This window comes from Rhincodon typus, chromosome 22, assembly GCF_021869965.1.
Source record: "Rhincodon typus isolate 14 chromosome 22, sRhiTyp1.1, whole genome shotgun sequence".
Classification (NCBI taxonomy): Eukaryota; Metazoa; Chordata; class Chondrichthyes; order Orectolobiformes; family Rhincodontidae; genus Rhincodon; species Rhincodon typus.
The window spans coordinates 7,718,839-7,733,313 of NC_063353.1; the positions used below are offsets into that span (position 1 = coordinate 7,718,839).

The 14,475-nt window shown below is 41.8% G+C and overlaps 1 protein-coding gene across 3 annotated transcripts; it reads right to left on the reverse strand.

The window, feature by feature from the left end:
• Window positions 1-3,757: 3,757 nt before the first annotated feature.
• On the reverse strand, window positions 3,758-14,086 carry LOC125485794 (calcitonin gene-related peptide). Of its 3 annotated transcripts, none has more exons than XM_048610508.1 (4): window positions 13,952-14,086; window positions 13,090-13,188; window positions 10,183-10,314; window positions 3,758-4,014 (listed from the first exon to the last, which is right to left on the reverse strand). In XM_048610508.1, exons 2-4 carry the CDS (start codon window positions 13,173-13,175, stop codon window positions 3,825-3,827), a joined length of 408 nt encoding a protein of 135 aa, XP_048466465.1. In that variant the 5' UTR covers window positions 13,176-13,188; window positions 13,952-14,086; the 3' UTR covers window positions 3,758-3,824. The 3 variants fall into 3 exon arrangements, with proteins under 3 accessions (XP_048466465.1, XP_048466464.1, XP_048466466.1); XM_048610507.1 differs by having other exon boundaries at window positions 13,724-14,086; XM_048610509.1 differs by lacking the exon at window positions 13,952-14,086 and having other exon boundaries at window positions 13,090-13,338.
• Window positions 14,087-14,475: the final 389 nt, after the last annotated feature.

The window sequence follows — 14,475 nt, forward strand, 5'->3', positions numbered from 1 at the left end:
TAGTATTTTTCACAACCCAGATAGTTTTCTCAAAAACTGAATCATCTGGAAATTTAAATGACTCAACAGATTGACAATTGCAAAGACCTTGACAGTTCCAAGTAATTTATTGACTTTTTTTTACCCAAATGCACAGTACCTTTAACAATCCTGAAGGGCCCTTCACTTGTATTACATAACCTACCATGTTGCAGCTGTACAACACAATTGGTGAGGCCACTTTTAGAACACTGCATATAAGTCTGGTCATCGTTTTATCAGAATGATGTTGTTAAACTTGAAACGTTACAGAAAAAAATTACCAGGATTTTGCCAGGACCTGGGGTGGTGGGGGGGGAGGGGAGTGTAGTTTCAGCTATTGGGAGGTGTTGAGTAGGCTGGGGTTTCTTTCGCTGGAGAGTGGGATGCTGAGAGGTGGCCTTGTATTGGTTTACAAAATCATGAAGGGCATAGATAAGGTGAATAACCAAGATCTTTCTCCCAGGGTAAGGGAATCCAAAACTGGAGGGCATAGGTTTAAGGTGAGATGAAAGATTTAAAAAGGACCTGACAGGCAACATTTTCACATAAAGGATGGTGTGTGTACGGAACGAGCTGCCAGAGGAAGTGGTAAAGGCTGGTACATTGATGGTTATGTGAATAGGAAGAGTTTAGAGGGATACAGGCAAAATGCAGGCAAATGGGACTAGTTCAGTCAGTGCAGACGAGTTGGACCGATGGGTGAGTTTCTGTGCTGTATGACTCTATAAGGCTGAAATCATTAGCATGGCTACAGAAGGAGTTTTGAAGGTATTGTGTTGAAGATGGAGGAAGTCTGTTTCAGTCTTTCATTCACTTCAATCTCTGAATCTTCTGACGATGCCAACTTTAGTTCAGGGCAACATTGGGAATGAGACAAGGTATTCTAGCCTTTCAAGTTTCCGATTACATCGTCGCTAGTTATCAAAATACGTGAAGCTTCTTGCAATTAAGATGCATTTCTAAAATGTTCTCCCTCAGGATTTTGATTTTAATTCCAGGAAATGCAAAGTTTTCTTCCAGGTTTCGAAACTCAACACTAAGCTGTGGAAAAAGTGAAATAGTCACAGGGAAGTCAACCTACACTGATTTACCACTTGCCCTTCTAAATGAGGAGCTATAGTAGATAATTTTCTTTGCCAACTCCCCTTACCTGAGGAAATAGATCAAACAGTTGGTGGTGACTAAGCTTGATGTCTGGCATTAAGCTTAGAGAAATGTATATGCTCTACTCCATCTCGTTGGAAGCACACCCTCCTGAATAACTGATAAATATATGACAGATATTGGGGCCAGAGCCTGAGAAGGTGGTATCTGAGGTTAGATATACAAGTTTGTGTGTGCTTGTACTGAAGTTGTCTTAGTTTGGCTTCAGTCACAGACAGTCAAACAGTTTATCCAAAGCTCCAATGTTGGAGCAATAAATGTAGTGCAATGTGAGGTCCAAGCTGAAGAAGAATGCTTGTCTTCTGCTGTCAACCCTGTGAGAGTTTAAACTTATGCTTGTCCTCTAATGACAATATCCCTTATAGAGGAATTGAGCAGGCTGTCTCTGGACTTGGTTGTCTCCAAATTGACACGCCTGCAGCTCTGAACCAAGCAAACCTCAGTGATTGATTTTATCTTTCAAAACATGAGTCAGGCAGATCTGCAGTAACATAGGACTGTTCCACTTAGAATGAATGATGCAGAAACAGATCAGCATGAGAGCTATCGTCAAACCTCCTCGCATTCTTGCTCAAATAACTCTATCAGCTTGATAAATAACCAGCCGCATGACTCACTGAAAGGATCTGAAGGAGTATACAGGCCATGGGAGGTGGTTGCTGAGATACATATGGAATCATGCAGCACAGAACAGACCTTTTGGCCCAACTCGCCCATGTCAACCAGGTATCCTAAATTCACCTGCATTTGGCTCATATCCTTTCCTATTAACGTACCTGTCCAAATATCTTTTAAATGTTGTAACTGTACCTGCCTCTAACATTTCCTTTGGCAGCTTATTCTACACAGACACCACCCTCTGCATGAAAAAGTTGCCCCTTAGCTCCCTTTTAAATCTTTCTCTTCTCACCTTAAACCTATGCCCTCCAGTTTTGGACTCCTCTATCCTGGGAAAAAGACCTTGGCTATTCACCTTATCTACGTCCCTCAATTGGCACAGGCAGCCTTACAAATTACTGTCCTAATGATTAGTTTGCTCCTAGTTAGACAGATAACATGAAACTTGCCAATGCATGGTGTTGGCTTTATCTGGTTGCAAGCCAGGAGTACTCCATAATACTCACACTAGATCTCACTCCTTATTAAAATATGTCTAGGTTCTCTGTTTGTATATTCAGTTCTGAGAACTCAACTCATTCCTGTAACAGAGATAGTAGGAACTGCAGATGCTGGAGAATCTGAGACAACAAGGTGCAGAGCTGGATGAACACAGCAGGCCAAGCAGCATCATAGGAGCAGGAAGGCTGATGTTTCGGGCCTAGACCCTTCATCAGGGTTAATCTTAACAAAGAAAAGTTAGACATAAACCCATGGGAGATTAGAAGAATGAAAAGTGACCTGACTGAAGCATATAAGATCTTCAGGAAAAACTCAGCAGGTCATGGAGAGAAAGTAGGGTTAATGTTTTGGATCCAGTGACCCTTCTTCAGAACTGATGGTAGCTAGGAAATGGTTCATTTATATGTTGGAGAAGGGGTGGGGGAAGGGGAAGGAGTAAATGATAAGTGGAGATGGAGCCCAGAGAGAGAAAAAAACACAGTTGGGCATACCAAAAAGCATGCAAAGATCAGCCTGGAAGAATGAATAGCTGCTAATGGGGATCATTAGTGACTGAAAATGGATTGTTTGTGGTAGCGTCCCATGTAATGACAAGACTCCGTTATGTGGAACATTCCCTTATCCAGTCCTACTCCGGTTCCCACCCACAACTGCATCCGCAGTTCTTTCAATTTTTTGTTTAAGACCTTCAGGAGACTTGACAGGGTAGATACTGGGGAACTTTAGAAGTAGGGGACACCATTTAAGAATAAGAGGCCACGCTTTTAAGATGGAGATGAGGACAATTGTTTTTTTCTCTGTGAGTCTTTAGTCCGTGGATTCTCATTCCCGCGCAGTAGAGGCAGGGTCATTGAATTCATTCAGCGCTGAGCTATATAGATTTTTGACAAGACAAGGGACTTAAGTGCTATGGGGGCAGACAGGAAAGTACAGGAGACCACAGTCAGATCAGCCATGCTGTTATTGAATGGTAGAGCAGGTTTGAAGGAGCAAATGACCAACTCCTGTTGGAAAGTCCTTTGTTCCTATATAAGTACGGTGCTACCAGACAGAGAGAGCACATGCCACGCCAGTTAAATGGATGAAATGTGTATGTATTGGAGTAGTTCAGTCTGATCATTCCTGAGCATAACAGTTGATTTCTGCACATCAGCCACCTTATTTACCAGAAAACATATATGTCATGCTTTTCTCACTATGGTATCTACACAGAAATTCAAATATTGTCCAGCTTTTAAAAAAAATTCTCAATACTCATCTTTAATAGATTCAGAATAACTTAGTTATTACAATTAATTCATGTAGTACCAGCAGGTTTCTTCAAATTAAAAACATGCAGGAAACTTCATACACATGGCAATGAACCTGAAATCCATACTGTTGTTCCACAGCAAGAACAGTGAAACAGGGTACCACTGCTTAAAACTTCTAAAACAGCATTATGATCCTCTACCAATGTTGGACCTACAGAAATAATCTTCTAATTTTAAGAAAAAAAGGGCCCTGGACTGCTCTCAGCTCTAGCGTTGGAGGTAACTGTAGAGTTCTCTGCTATACAGCCCCATGGCATCTCTCTTGCCATAAGTGTTTGATCCCACATTTGTTGGCAAGTAGAAGGCACCCAAGTTGCTGTTGGAACGACTCAAAAAGTCCGCCAGACGTTGTGTCACACAAGTGGCAGTGTTGCACCTCCTCTTCTTCACACGAATACTGCAACAGATAAGAGAATAAACATCAGAACTCAGTTGGAATCACCGTATTTTGCGGTACAAAAGAGCAAGATAAAAGATTTAGCTTCTTCAAAAAAATCCCGTGAGAAAACTGTCATTGTAACTCTGATGCTGTTACATAATAAAGTAGTCACCATAGTCCTAGCAGACCATAGGCCTCACTCTCTTTAGAGAGAGAAGACTAGTGGTGATTTAACTTGAAATTTTAGGAACAAACTGGAGGTCATTCAGTTCCTCTTGTAGTTTGGTTATTCAGTTAACTCATAGGTTGATCTGTACATCTATTTCCTTGTCGTTGTACCATTCCCTGTAAAACCCTTACCAAACCCAAAAAAGACCCCACAAGGGCAGCATGGTGGCTCAGTCGTTATCACTGCTGCCTCACAGCGCCAGAAACCCGGGTTCGATTCCACCCTTGGGTGACTGTCTGTGTGGAGTTTGCATGTTCTCCCCGTGTCTGTGTGGATTTCCTCCGGGTGCTCCGGTTTCCTCCCGCAGTCCAAAGATGTGCAGGTTAGGTGGATTGGCCATGCTAAATTGCCCATAGTGTTCAGGGATGTGTAGATTAGGTGGGTTATAGGGGGATGGGACTGGGTGGGATGCTCTGAGGGTCGGTGTGGACCTGTTGGGCTGAAGGGCCTGTTTCCACACTGTAGGGATTCTATGATCTAAATCTAGTTGCAAGCACCAGTTGCCCAACCTCTAGTCTTCTGGGAAATGAATTCTAGATTTGTAACATCTATTGTACAGTAAAAATGCTTCCTAATATTGCTTTGTAATACAGATAACTTTCTTGATCCTATGAATGGATCTTATAGGAGGGAAATTTTTATTTGGAATTGTCAATAGATAACCAACCAGCAGCACCAAGTATTTTCGAATTATGAAACTGTAAATCAAACAGCAATATAAAATATTAACACTGGGGAAATATTATCAAGAATAATATAGTCTGAAGGATATTAAGAATCTAGAATGAATCCTATAACTCTTTTAAGACAATATCAGCTGAAATTCTTTCCACTTTGGTTTCCAGGATAGAAACTGTGCCTGATGCCTAGGTTGGTCCAGTTACAGCAAATACAAGGGCACTGTAAAAGGATTAGTATAATGCAGTTAGATCTGATTTTAAAGTTCTAGATTGAAATTGTATTCCTAGTGATTTAAATGGAAACATATTAACTGGTATTTCAAAATTATTTTTTAAAATATCTATTTCTTCCAATGTCACAAACACTACTTCACATACCTTCAGCTGAGAATCCAGTCTGCTGCATTTCCTACAAATTCCATGAAATTATCCATTTTGAGGTGCCCAAAAATGGGTCAAAATGACCGAGAAACCCAGTCCCCCGTTACCACATGAGATACTGTCTTTTTTGTCTAAAAATGCATCTGTAGATAACACTCATTAGTAGCACCATGACATGAGCACTTACTTTCCAACAAGATATCTATACCACAGTCTGATATTCCTTTGAACATAAATCACAAGATAATTATGCAATAGAAAGCCTTTGAATTCATCTTATTTCAGTTAGTTTGAAAGGTACAAGTGTTCCCCTTTTGGCATCCAATTGCTTCTTAAGCATACCCGGTCTTCCTGCTTCCTCAACTCTATCTGACAGTATACAACACTATTGTGTTATGAACTTCCCAATATAAACCCAAATATGCCTTTTGCTAAACTGAATCTGCATCCCTTTCTGCCTTTGTTTTACTTTTATAATGTAGTTTTAAATAATTCTCCGAATTTAATTTAGGTTTTCTGTAGAGCTTATCCTCACAGTATAATATATTCGCCAATTAGATGTTTGCTTTCTACATTATAAATTGTAATGCATAACCAGATTCTGAAATGAGGGATCAATCTAATGCCTTTTCTGTTAGGTGACTCCAGACTGCGGTCTGACAGACCACCACAGTTTGGTATGACCTCCTTTAGCATGCACTCTAGATCTGGCTTCACAATTCTTTTAAGATTGTTGATAATGAACCACACACTGAATACTTAATATCATCAGCAGATTACGGTCTCTTTTTACCACCTCAGAAATGTTTTACCTCCCTGATTTTGAGTCAGTAAAGACAGTCTTGGAAATGGAATATTTCTTGCTGTAAAGCAACATGATAATCATGAAGTCTGCAGACCTTGCCCTGTACCACGATAGCACGTTTCTTATATTCTTTCTCACATCAACCCCCTGAAATATAAAGCTCAAATCCCACCTTTAAAGTAAGACTGGGAATCAACAGTCCTGATCAGGTTATATGATGACAAGTGTTAGACAAAGTAAATCATGGCCTGGATTTTCCACTGGCCGTCAGTCATTATTCGAGCATAGATAAGCATTGTGCATGGTGACCCATTTTAGTCCCCACTATTGCACATTCTGAAAGAATTTCCCACAAAACTGAACATTCTGCTGGGTACGTGGAACCCTCTGAGAGTCTCCATTTAAACCAGAGACTTAGGAGCATTCGGATGAAATTAAACAAAATAGTTAGTCAGGAAAAGTTAGACTTATATTAAGAGGCTAACCCTGAATCCAACAGGCCCCATACTTATCTCGCACACTCCCAAGTACATCTCCCCCACCAACCAGACCCTGATTCCCTCCCACCAATCCCCATCCCACTGCACTGGACCAGACCCGACCTGACCACTGCTATCGCTCCTGCTGTACATGACCCGATTTTACTGCTCCCACCCCCCCGCCCCACCTCCCAACATTGGTCCTGAACCTGGCTGGATCCAAAACCTCCCACCCACACAAACCAATCCTAAATACTTACCTTGCCACCTTGCGTCCCACTCTTTTGGTGCGCGAACCCCTTCCCAGTTGGTCTCCTACCCACCTGGAGTCTTACCCCTGATCCAGTTAGCACCCTCTCCAGCTGGCACCCTACTTACCAAGTTCCCTACCTGCTGGGTATTCTACCCTCTTATGTACTTAATGATTTGACAGCGGCTGTCAACATGATTGTCAGGACCTTTAAATTGCAAAATACGGAAGATGACTGCTGTGAACTGGAATGTGATTTGCCTTCCTCCGACAGTTCCCCGCTACATATGAATTGAAAGAATTGAAGTAAGGCTCTTCTGTTCTGAGGAATTTCCTCTCAGAAATGTGGAATTCCCTTATTTTGTAAAAAAAAAGTGGTCAGTGTGCAATCTGTGTGACGCGGCCATTCCTACGAAAATCCAGCCCATGCATGTTTCCCACTTCTGTAGTACAATTTGAAACAGCCTACAATAGCTTAAGTTAGAACTTGACTTTGAGGTCCATTTCAGACAACTCCAGCAGAACACCACCACCAAACACATCTTCCCCTCACTCCCTCTGCCTGCATTTCGCAGGGATCGTTCCCTCCAGGACACCCTAATCCATTCCTCGACCACCAACACCACCAGCCCCTTCCCACGTTACCTTCCCACGTAACCGCAGAAGGTGCAACACCTGCCCCATCATCTCCTTCCTGCTCACCATCCAAGGGTCTAAACAGTCTTTCCAGGTGAAGCAGCTGTACCTCCTCCAATCTTGTGTATTGTATTTGCTGCATCTAATGTGACTTACTCTACATTGGAGAAACCAAACGCAGACTGGGTACCGCTTTGCAGAACACCTCCGCTCTGAGCGCAAGCATGACCCCCTCTTTCCTGTAGCCTGTCATTTTAACACAGCATCCTGCTCGCATGCTCATGTGCCTGTCCTGGGCATACTGCAGTGCTCCAGCAAATCACAGCACAAACTGGAGGAACAACATCTCATCTTCAGGCTAGGCATTTTACAACCTTCTGGACTCTATTTAAATCAACAGCTTCAAATTTGAACCCATTCCTTCCCTTTATTTTACCTTTGCTTGTAATACTTTCTGTCGCCATCTCCTGTCTCCCCTCCCCCTGACCCCAGTGAGACGTTTGTTCTTTCCAGTCTGGCACTTAAACACACCATTGTTCTGCCATTCTCACATTCCAATTACCTAATCTGAACTATCAACATCCTTTCTCCCCCAGCACTCCAACTCTCCCCCAGCGACTGCATAAATGCCGCACACTCTACACTTCACTTCGGCACTGTTGAAGAGTCATCTAGATCCAAATGTTAGCTTGCTTTCTCTCCATCGATGCTGCCTGACCCGCTGTGATTTCCAGCACTTTTTGTTTTCAGGTTGAGTATCAACCTCTAAGTCCTTCCAACAAGTGCTAATGGCAGGAGGTGAGAGTGGCAGAGATTCCTGGTCAGTCAGCGATGGAAAGAAATTGGAGCCTCTACAAATTGCTTTCCCTAGCTCCAGACGACAACATGCATGCGCATGTTGCCACAGCAACACAGACTCTGTCAGTCAACTGGAATGCACCACCATCATCATTCAATGAAATGAACATCTAAGAGTCAATACCTTCACTGTCCCTTAACTTATCTCAAGTACCTGAACCCTGTCTCATTAAAATGCAGCACCAAGCTAAAGATACTGCTGTTCCCACTGTTATCAGTGTTAGCACAAGCAAAAAACTGAATCAATGTTATAGTAAGCCTCTATTAATATCTTGTTAGTTATCGGCATTCAGTTCGTTCACCATGAATTTTAACTTTGTTTTATTTGTATTTGCACTACACTCATGCAGAAGAATTGAAACATCTGAACTGATTCTTGTGTGCTGACAAATGGTCACTGACCTGAAACGTTAACTCTGTTTCTTTCTCCACAGATACTGCCTAACCTGCTAAGTATTTCCAACATTTTCTGCTCATATTTCAGATTTCCAACATCAGCAGCATTATCCTCATGTGGAACCGTTGTCTGTGAATAAGGTTTGGCATTTGCATTGCAACCTTTGAAAGATAATTAATATTAACATTAGATGATGAAAATCAGAAAATAGGAGCTCTGATTGATGAGGCAGAAATACATAAATGTTCCTGTTTCATTTTCAAGAGGGGAAACACTTCATCTCTCAAATTTAAACCACGTCAGATATGTGACACACTCTTTCTGGTCAGAACTAGATGTAGTTCTGAAGTGAATGTCACTACGGCTCAGATGATGTTCTACTATTGGACAGAAATGGCTAGTGGTGTGTTTAACCTGACAGTCACCATGCCTCAGGTGAGGTTGAGCAAGCAGGAGCTTCATATTAACCAGACTAGTGCAGACATTAAGCCTGCACTATTGGTGTCACTCTACATAGTTTGAAGATAAAGTATTAACCTGAAATGAGGAGAAATTTCTTCACCCAGAGAGTGCTGAGCCTGTGGAATTCACTATCACAGAAAGCAGTTGATGCCAAAAGATAATGGGAACTGCTGATGCGAAATGTCAGCTTTCCTGCTCCTCTGATGCCGCTTGGCCTGCTCTGTTCATCCAGCTCTACACCTTGTTATCTTTGATGCCAAAAGATTGTCTTTTTAGCAAGGAGGTAGATATAGGTCTTGAGGCTAAATGTATATGCGGGGAGGGTAGGATAGTGTATTGAGCTCAATAATTGGACACGATTGTAATGTATGGTAAAGTAGGCTTGAAGGGTTGAATGGCCTACTCCGGTTCCTACGTTTCTATGTTTAGCTGTTCAGCCAACATAGCTAACCAGCCCCCTGAAAAATGAAGCTGGGATTGATCAAAAACAATAATATTTGAACATGACATTGACTTCCTCAATTGTTTTGTCTTTACAGTTCAACATTGTCTCCACTGAAAGTAAAGCACAGAAACAGGCCGTTCAATCAATTGGTCTATTCAGTGTTTTTAAGCTTTATTTGTGTTTCCTCATTCCAGAGAGTTCTAGTTTTTTTTAGCTCTAGAATCATCTTTCCTGTACCTTCAATACTTTTGCACCTTCTTGTGAAAGGGTGACCGATTGGGTACAGTATAGTGTTAACAATCCCTCCCCACTCTTTGCTTTTAACCTTACTAAAGTGCTTCTATACCTTGTATACCTCATCTTCATTTGTAATGCTGGGTGTACAGCTGACATATTAAGCTGTCTTTTCTTCTCTCTGATGTTAAGCAAGTTCTATTAGCATCTTAGACTTGCAAAACAAATAGCTCTTTCCACATTATATCAAGTGGTCAGAATATTACGTGGTGGCAATTTGAGCCGAAGATTATTCTTGTCTGGACTCAAATAATGTGTGCTCATTAGTACCTCTTCGTTTTGAGAAGATCTTCCTCAGGTAAAGCTGACCAGCCCATGAGCGCCCTCTTCCTCAGCGCTGGAACCAACCAGGAGTCAAACTCAAGGGGCACAGCATCTTGGCTTGTAGAATGTGCAGGGTATCTGGTTTAGTGAGATACAATAATAATGGTCAGAAAAAGCAGCAACAAGCTCTTTGGGATCTGGCTTGGGGAGCAGTGTAAGTTAGCTTTTATTCCCAGTTCTCTTTTTCCTGGCTTCCACTCATGATAAAGATTAACTCAACCATAACTGCTGCCCATCCTCTACACTGCAGCCAGTTCTGTTTACCATCATGTTTGTGCTCTCTAACTACCAACACTTCCATTTCTTACCTTCATGTTCAAGTCTTTTCATGACTTCACCTCTCTCTCTTTCGCTGTAACTTTTGTTTCAGCTCTAAGGTTCCTCTGAGAACTCAGAGTACGTCCATCTCTGGCCTGTTGTGAATTCTCTCTCCCCTCTCTTAATATGCTGCTCAATAATATTTGATCATCTTTTCTAACATCTCCTTCTTTGACTCACGGTCATTTTTTGCCTGACTATGTTCCTGCAAAGTGCCTTGGGATGGTTCACAGTGTTAAAAGCACTACTGGTTTACTAGTTGTGATTATTTGCATCGTGTGACACACCAATGTCAATTTTTCCATCACTAGGTTGTTCAGCGTCACACAAAGCATTGTGATCAGACACTGGATTAAACAAATAAATTTCTCACTGTAGTTTAATGGAACTCAAATCTACATGAGCACATTCCATATGTTTTTTTACAAGATACTTCATCCTGTTAAATGCAATTGCACAGCAAAAAAAAAGTAGATAGGTTGCAAAGTGATCTCCTAATTTCACCATTCTGACTCACCACAAATTTATCCTTGACTCCTGAAATAATCAATCAATCAAATTCAATGATGACTGACCTACTGACCCATCCACCTTCAACCACTGGAGATCTCTTCCACTTAGATGAACATAACCAGTGACATTTGAGTCCCTTACACTGAACCTACAAGTACAGCCTGTGCAAGGACCTGGTTTCTTCATATGTGCCTCAACTTAAGGCACATCCTGTACTTTGGGTTAGGTTTCATTTATTTACACAAATGCTTAAATCTACTAAAGCCATGCAATGGCATCGAGAACAACATGCAGTTATATCGGAACATCTAACAAACCATAATATCTCAGGGCACTTCACAACCATGCGCTCTATCCAAATGTGACAATGAACTAAATTAGGTTACCTGGTCAGTTATTTCATTGCTGAATGTGAGACATTTTCTGATCGAAAACTGGCTGTTTCATTTTTGAAATAACAGTGTGGTTGGCGCTGGAGGAACACAGCAGGCCAGACAGCATCAGAGGAGCAGGAAAGTTGACATTTCGGGTCTGAAACATCAACTTTCCTGTTCCTCTGATGCGGACTGCTCTGCTGTGTTCTTCCAACTCCACACTGTGTTGTCTCTGACTCCAGCATTTGCAGTTCTTACTATCTCTGAGTCTTATTTTTGAATACTTTGTTCACTTTGAAGTACTGAGGTTATGAATGGTGCTATAAAAATGTATGAACTTTGTTTTTTACTTTCTATGCTGCCCAGTCTGATTTCCCATATAATCAGTGAAGTCAGTGAGTACATATAAATAAGAAAAAGAAAATTACAGATGTGTTGCATCCACTAAAGTCCAACCGTTTAAATGTGTAATCAAGACACAGAGGCTATTTACACATGTAATGGATTAAAGTGATATATTCCTATAAACTTCTACAAGCTTTACTTACGTTCTCTGTGTTCCTTCAATTCTTGAATTTTGCACTTCCCTGATATGAATTCCTTCACCAGTGATACCAGTTTTTTTTGGTATCATGGGTCTTAGCTCTGGAATGCCTCTCCTTTCTGCCTGCCTTTTCCCCTTTAAGATGTCCCTTAAAAACTACTTCTCTAAGCAAGCTTCTGACCATGTGTCCTTATTATCTGTTCCTGTAGTTCAGTTGATCCTTTCAAAAGGAGAGTTAAACAATGATCAGAGAAGTGTAGCATTACGAGGTGCAGGCAGCCAGGGTAGTGACACTGGGTGAGTTGCTCGTTTGCAGAATGGAACAAATGGGCTCCTAGAAGTGTGAAGCACTCCCTCAATTAGTACACAGGAGAGTCAGCCTAGGTTAGGTACTGCACTATTTGGAGTAGAAATTAAAACTACTTAACTACTCTCTGAATTGAGACCAGACTGGCGTAATGCGGCAGATGCTGCAAGGATTTAAAAGTGTCCCTGTCCTTAAAGGTTACAACAAAAAATAACGTGCACCAATTCTTCCCCTGACAGACTGTACTATGTACATATGTTCTACAAAAGATCTTATTATTGGTCTCATACTACATTATAAAAGGGTTTTGGAGTCTGAACTGCAACAGCTAAAACATAACAACATTCAAACAGCTGTACCATATCAACATTATTACACCATGCTGGTCTCCTTTGGCACAATGGTAGTGTTCCTACCTCTGAACCAGGAGGTCTGAGTTCAAATCTAACTTGCTCCAGAGGTGTGTAACAGCATATCTGAACTATCACCCATGCTTTCCCAAGCCTTTGCGCTGGAGTGGTTTCAATTAGCACAGTTTATTCGCTGCCAAATTCCTACATCCTCTTTATTTTCATAGGGACTTGAATTAATAACGAGAAAATGACCAATCTTAAATTTATGGATTACAAGAGAAATTTGAGGCAATCAATGGCACATTACTAATTTCTGGGTAGCGTTTCCGATGGAACAGGATCCCAACTATCTCCCATCAAAACTTCACACAGTAGAGGAAATTAAAAAAAGAAATAAAATTGGCAAAAGGAGGTTTTGAAAAGGAAATTGGTTCTCAGACAGACCTGCTCGGGGCAGCTTGGAATCCGTCCAAACAGCTGATGGCCAGCGCGGCTCCAAGGAGGAAGGTACACAGTTTCAGACAGGGCATGACTGTTTTGTACCTGCAACACAAAGACAAGCTTGCACCGATGATAGTCCCAGAGTCTTCACCACACTTCAAACCTGCTGCAAGGATTCTTCCATCAACGTGTCGCTTTTAGTTGGCGATTAAATTACCGAGGAACCGATTAACCACGAGGTTCACCACCCACTCTGACCCCAGGCACTTGGTCGAAGAGTCTGTCCTGTCCTTTTCGCGTCTAATACCCCGACTACAAAACAATTCCTCGGACCCCACAATAACCGTAAGATTTGCAAAACATTCCATTGAAAGCAAAATAAACGATTCTAATTAAAAACAAAACCCAACTAACTACTCGGCAAACAAAGACAAAGATATTTACAAGTGAACCTACGAATTATAGTCACGCTTGTAATTTAATGGCAGGGACACCTTTTATGAGTTAAAAGGAAAAATGATTTAAAAACAAAATGAATTCAACCCCCTTAAGGGGGGGGGGGGGCGCACAGATTAAGGGTTCGAGTCGAAGTTGAAAAAGGGAACAATTTCGATTGGAAAGTTGCAAGATTACTTACTTGAAATAGCTCAAGCGCTTCGGCTATTCTGTCCCAGGAATCACCAGGAATTCAGAAAGTCCTATGGATGGCTATTCTCCCTCACCAGTGTGTTGCTTTTTGCCTCTTTTGCCTTTGTTTCTTATTGCTGACGAGTAGCTCTCGGCTCTTATAAAGCCCTGCACCTCTCAATATTGTTTTTTTGACGTCAGCTTGCTGTGGAGATATTCCAGTGATAGGTATACTCACTTTGATCCATTCTTCCCCAGACATAAATGCAGGCAATTGGGTCAATGCCCCGGTCATAAGCCAGGCGTCAACTCATCAGCATCAGCGCCTACAGACAGGTACTGCCACTGCGTCAGTCCAAAATAGAGCAATCTGTAAAATACATCAGTCACTTTGCAATCCTGCAGCTCATTACCAACAGCCACTTTTATGGGCGGTGCAGCATCAGCTAAGAGGCCAACTCTTCTGAATCAGCCAAACAAGTCTTTTTTTTTCAGGAGGGCTTCAGACAAATGGTTCAGTTGCTGCCCTTTCAGTTCACAGCCAGCGTTACACCACAGTGAGCTTCAGAGCTCTTCGTTTTGTTCAATGCTCCCGAGAGGCCTTTCAAGTTGTCCTTTGTCCTGACTCCAAAGGCAGTGTGGAGTGCCATGGATGCTTCATGGCCCCCCTTTTACCTCCTGCAGTCAATAACAGAAAGCTATCCAGAGTGAAAATTAGTGTAAGGTCTCATTGAGCAAGTGATGGGAACACAGCAGAGACCT

Coding starts and splice junctions, on each gene's coding strand:
- LOC125485794 (XM_048610508.1), bottom strand. CDS start 13,175: ATGCCCTGTCTGAAACTGTGTACCTTCCTCCTTGGAGCCGCGCTGGCC. Junction 10,315..13,089: donor TTCCAAGCTGCCCCGAGCAG/GTCTGTCTGAGA, acceptor TCACTAAACCAG/ATACCCTGCACATTCTACAA. Junction 4,015..10,182: donor GATCTTCTCAAAACGAAGAG/GTACTAATGAGC, acceptor TATCTGTTGCAG/TATTCGTGTGAAGAAGAGGA.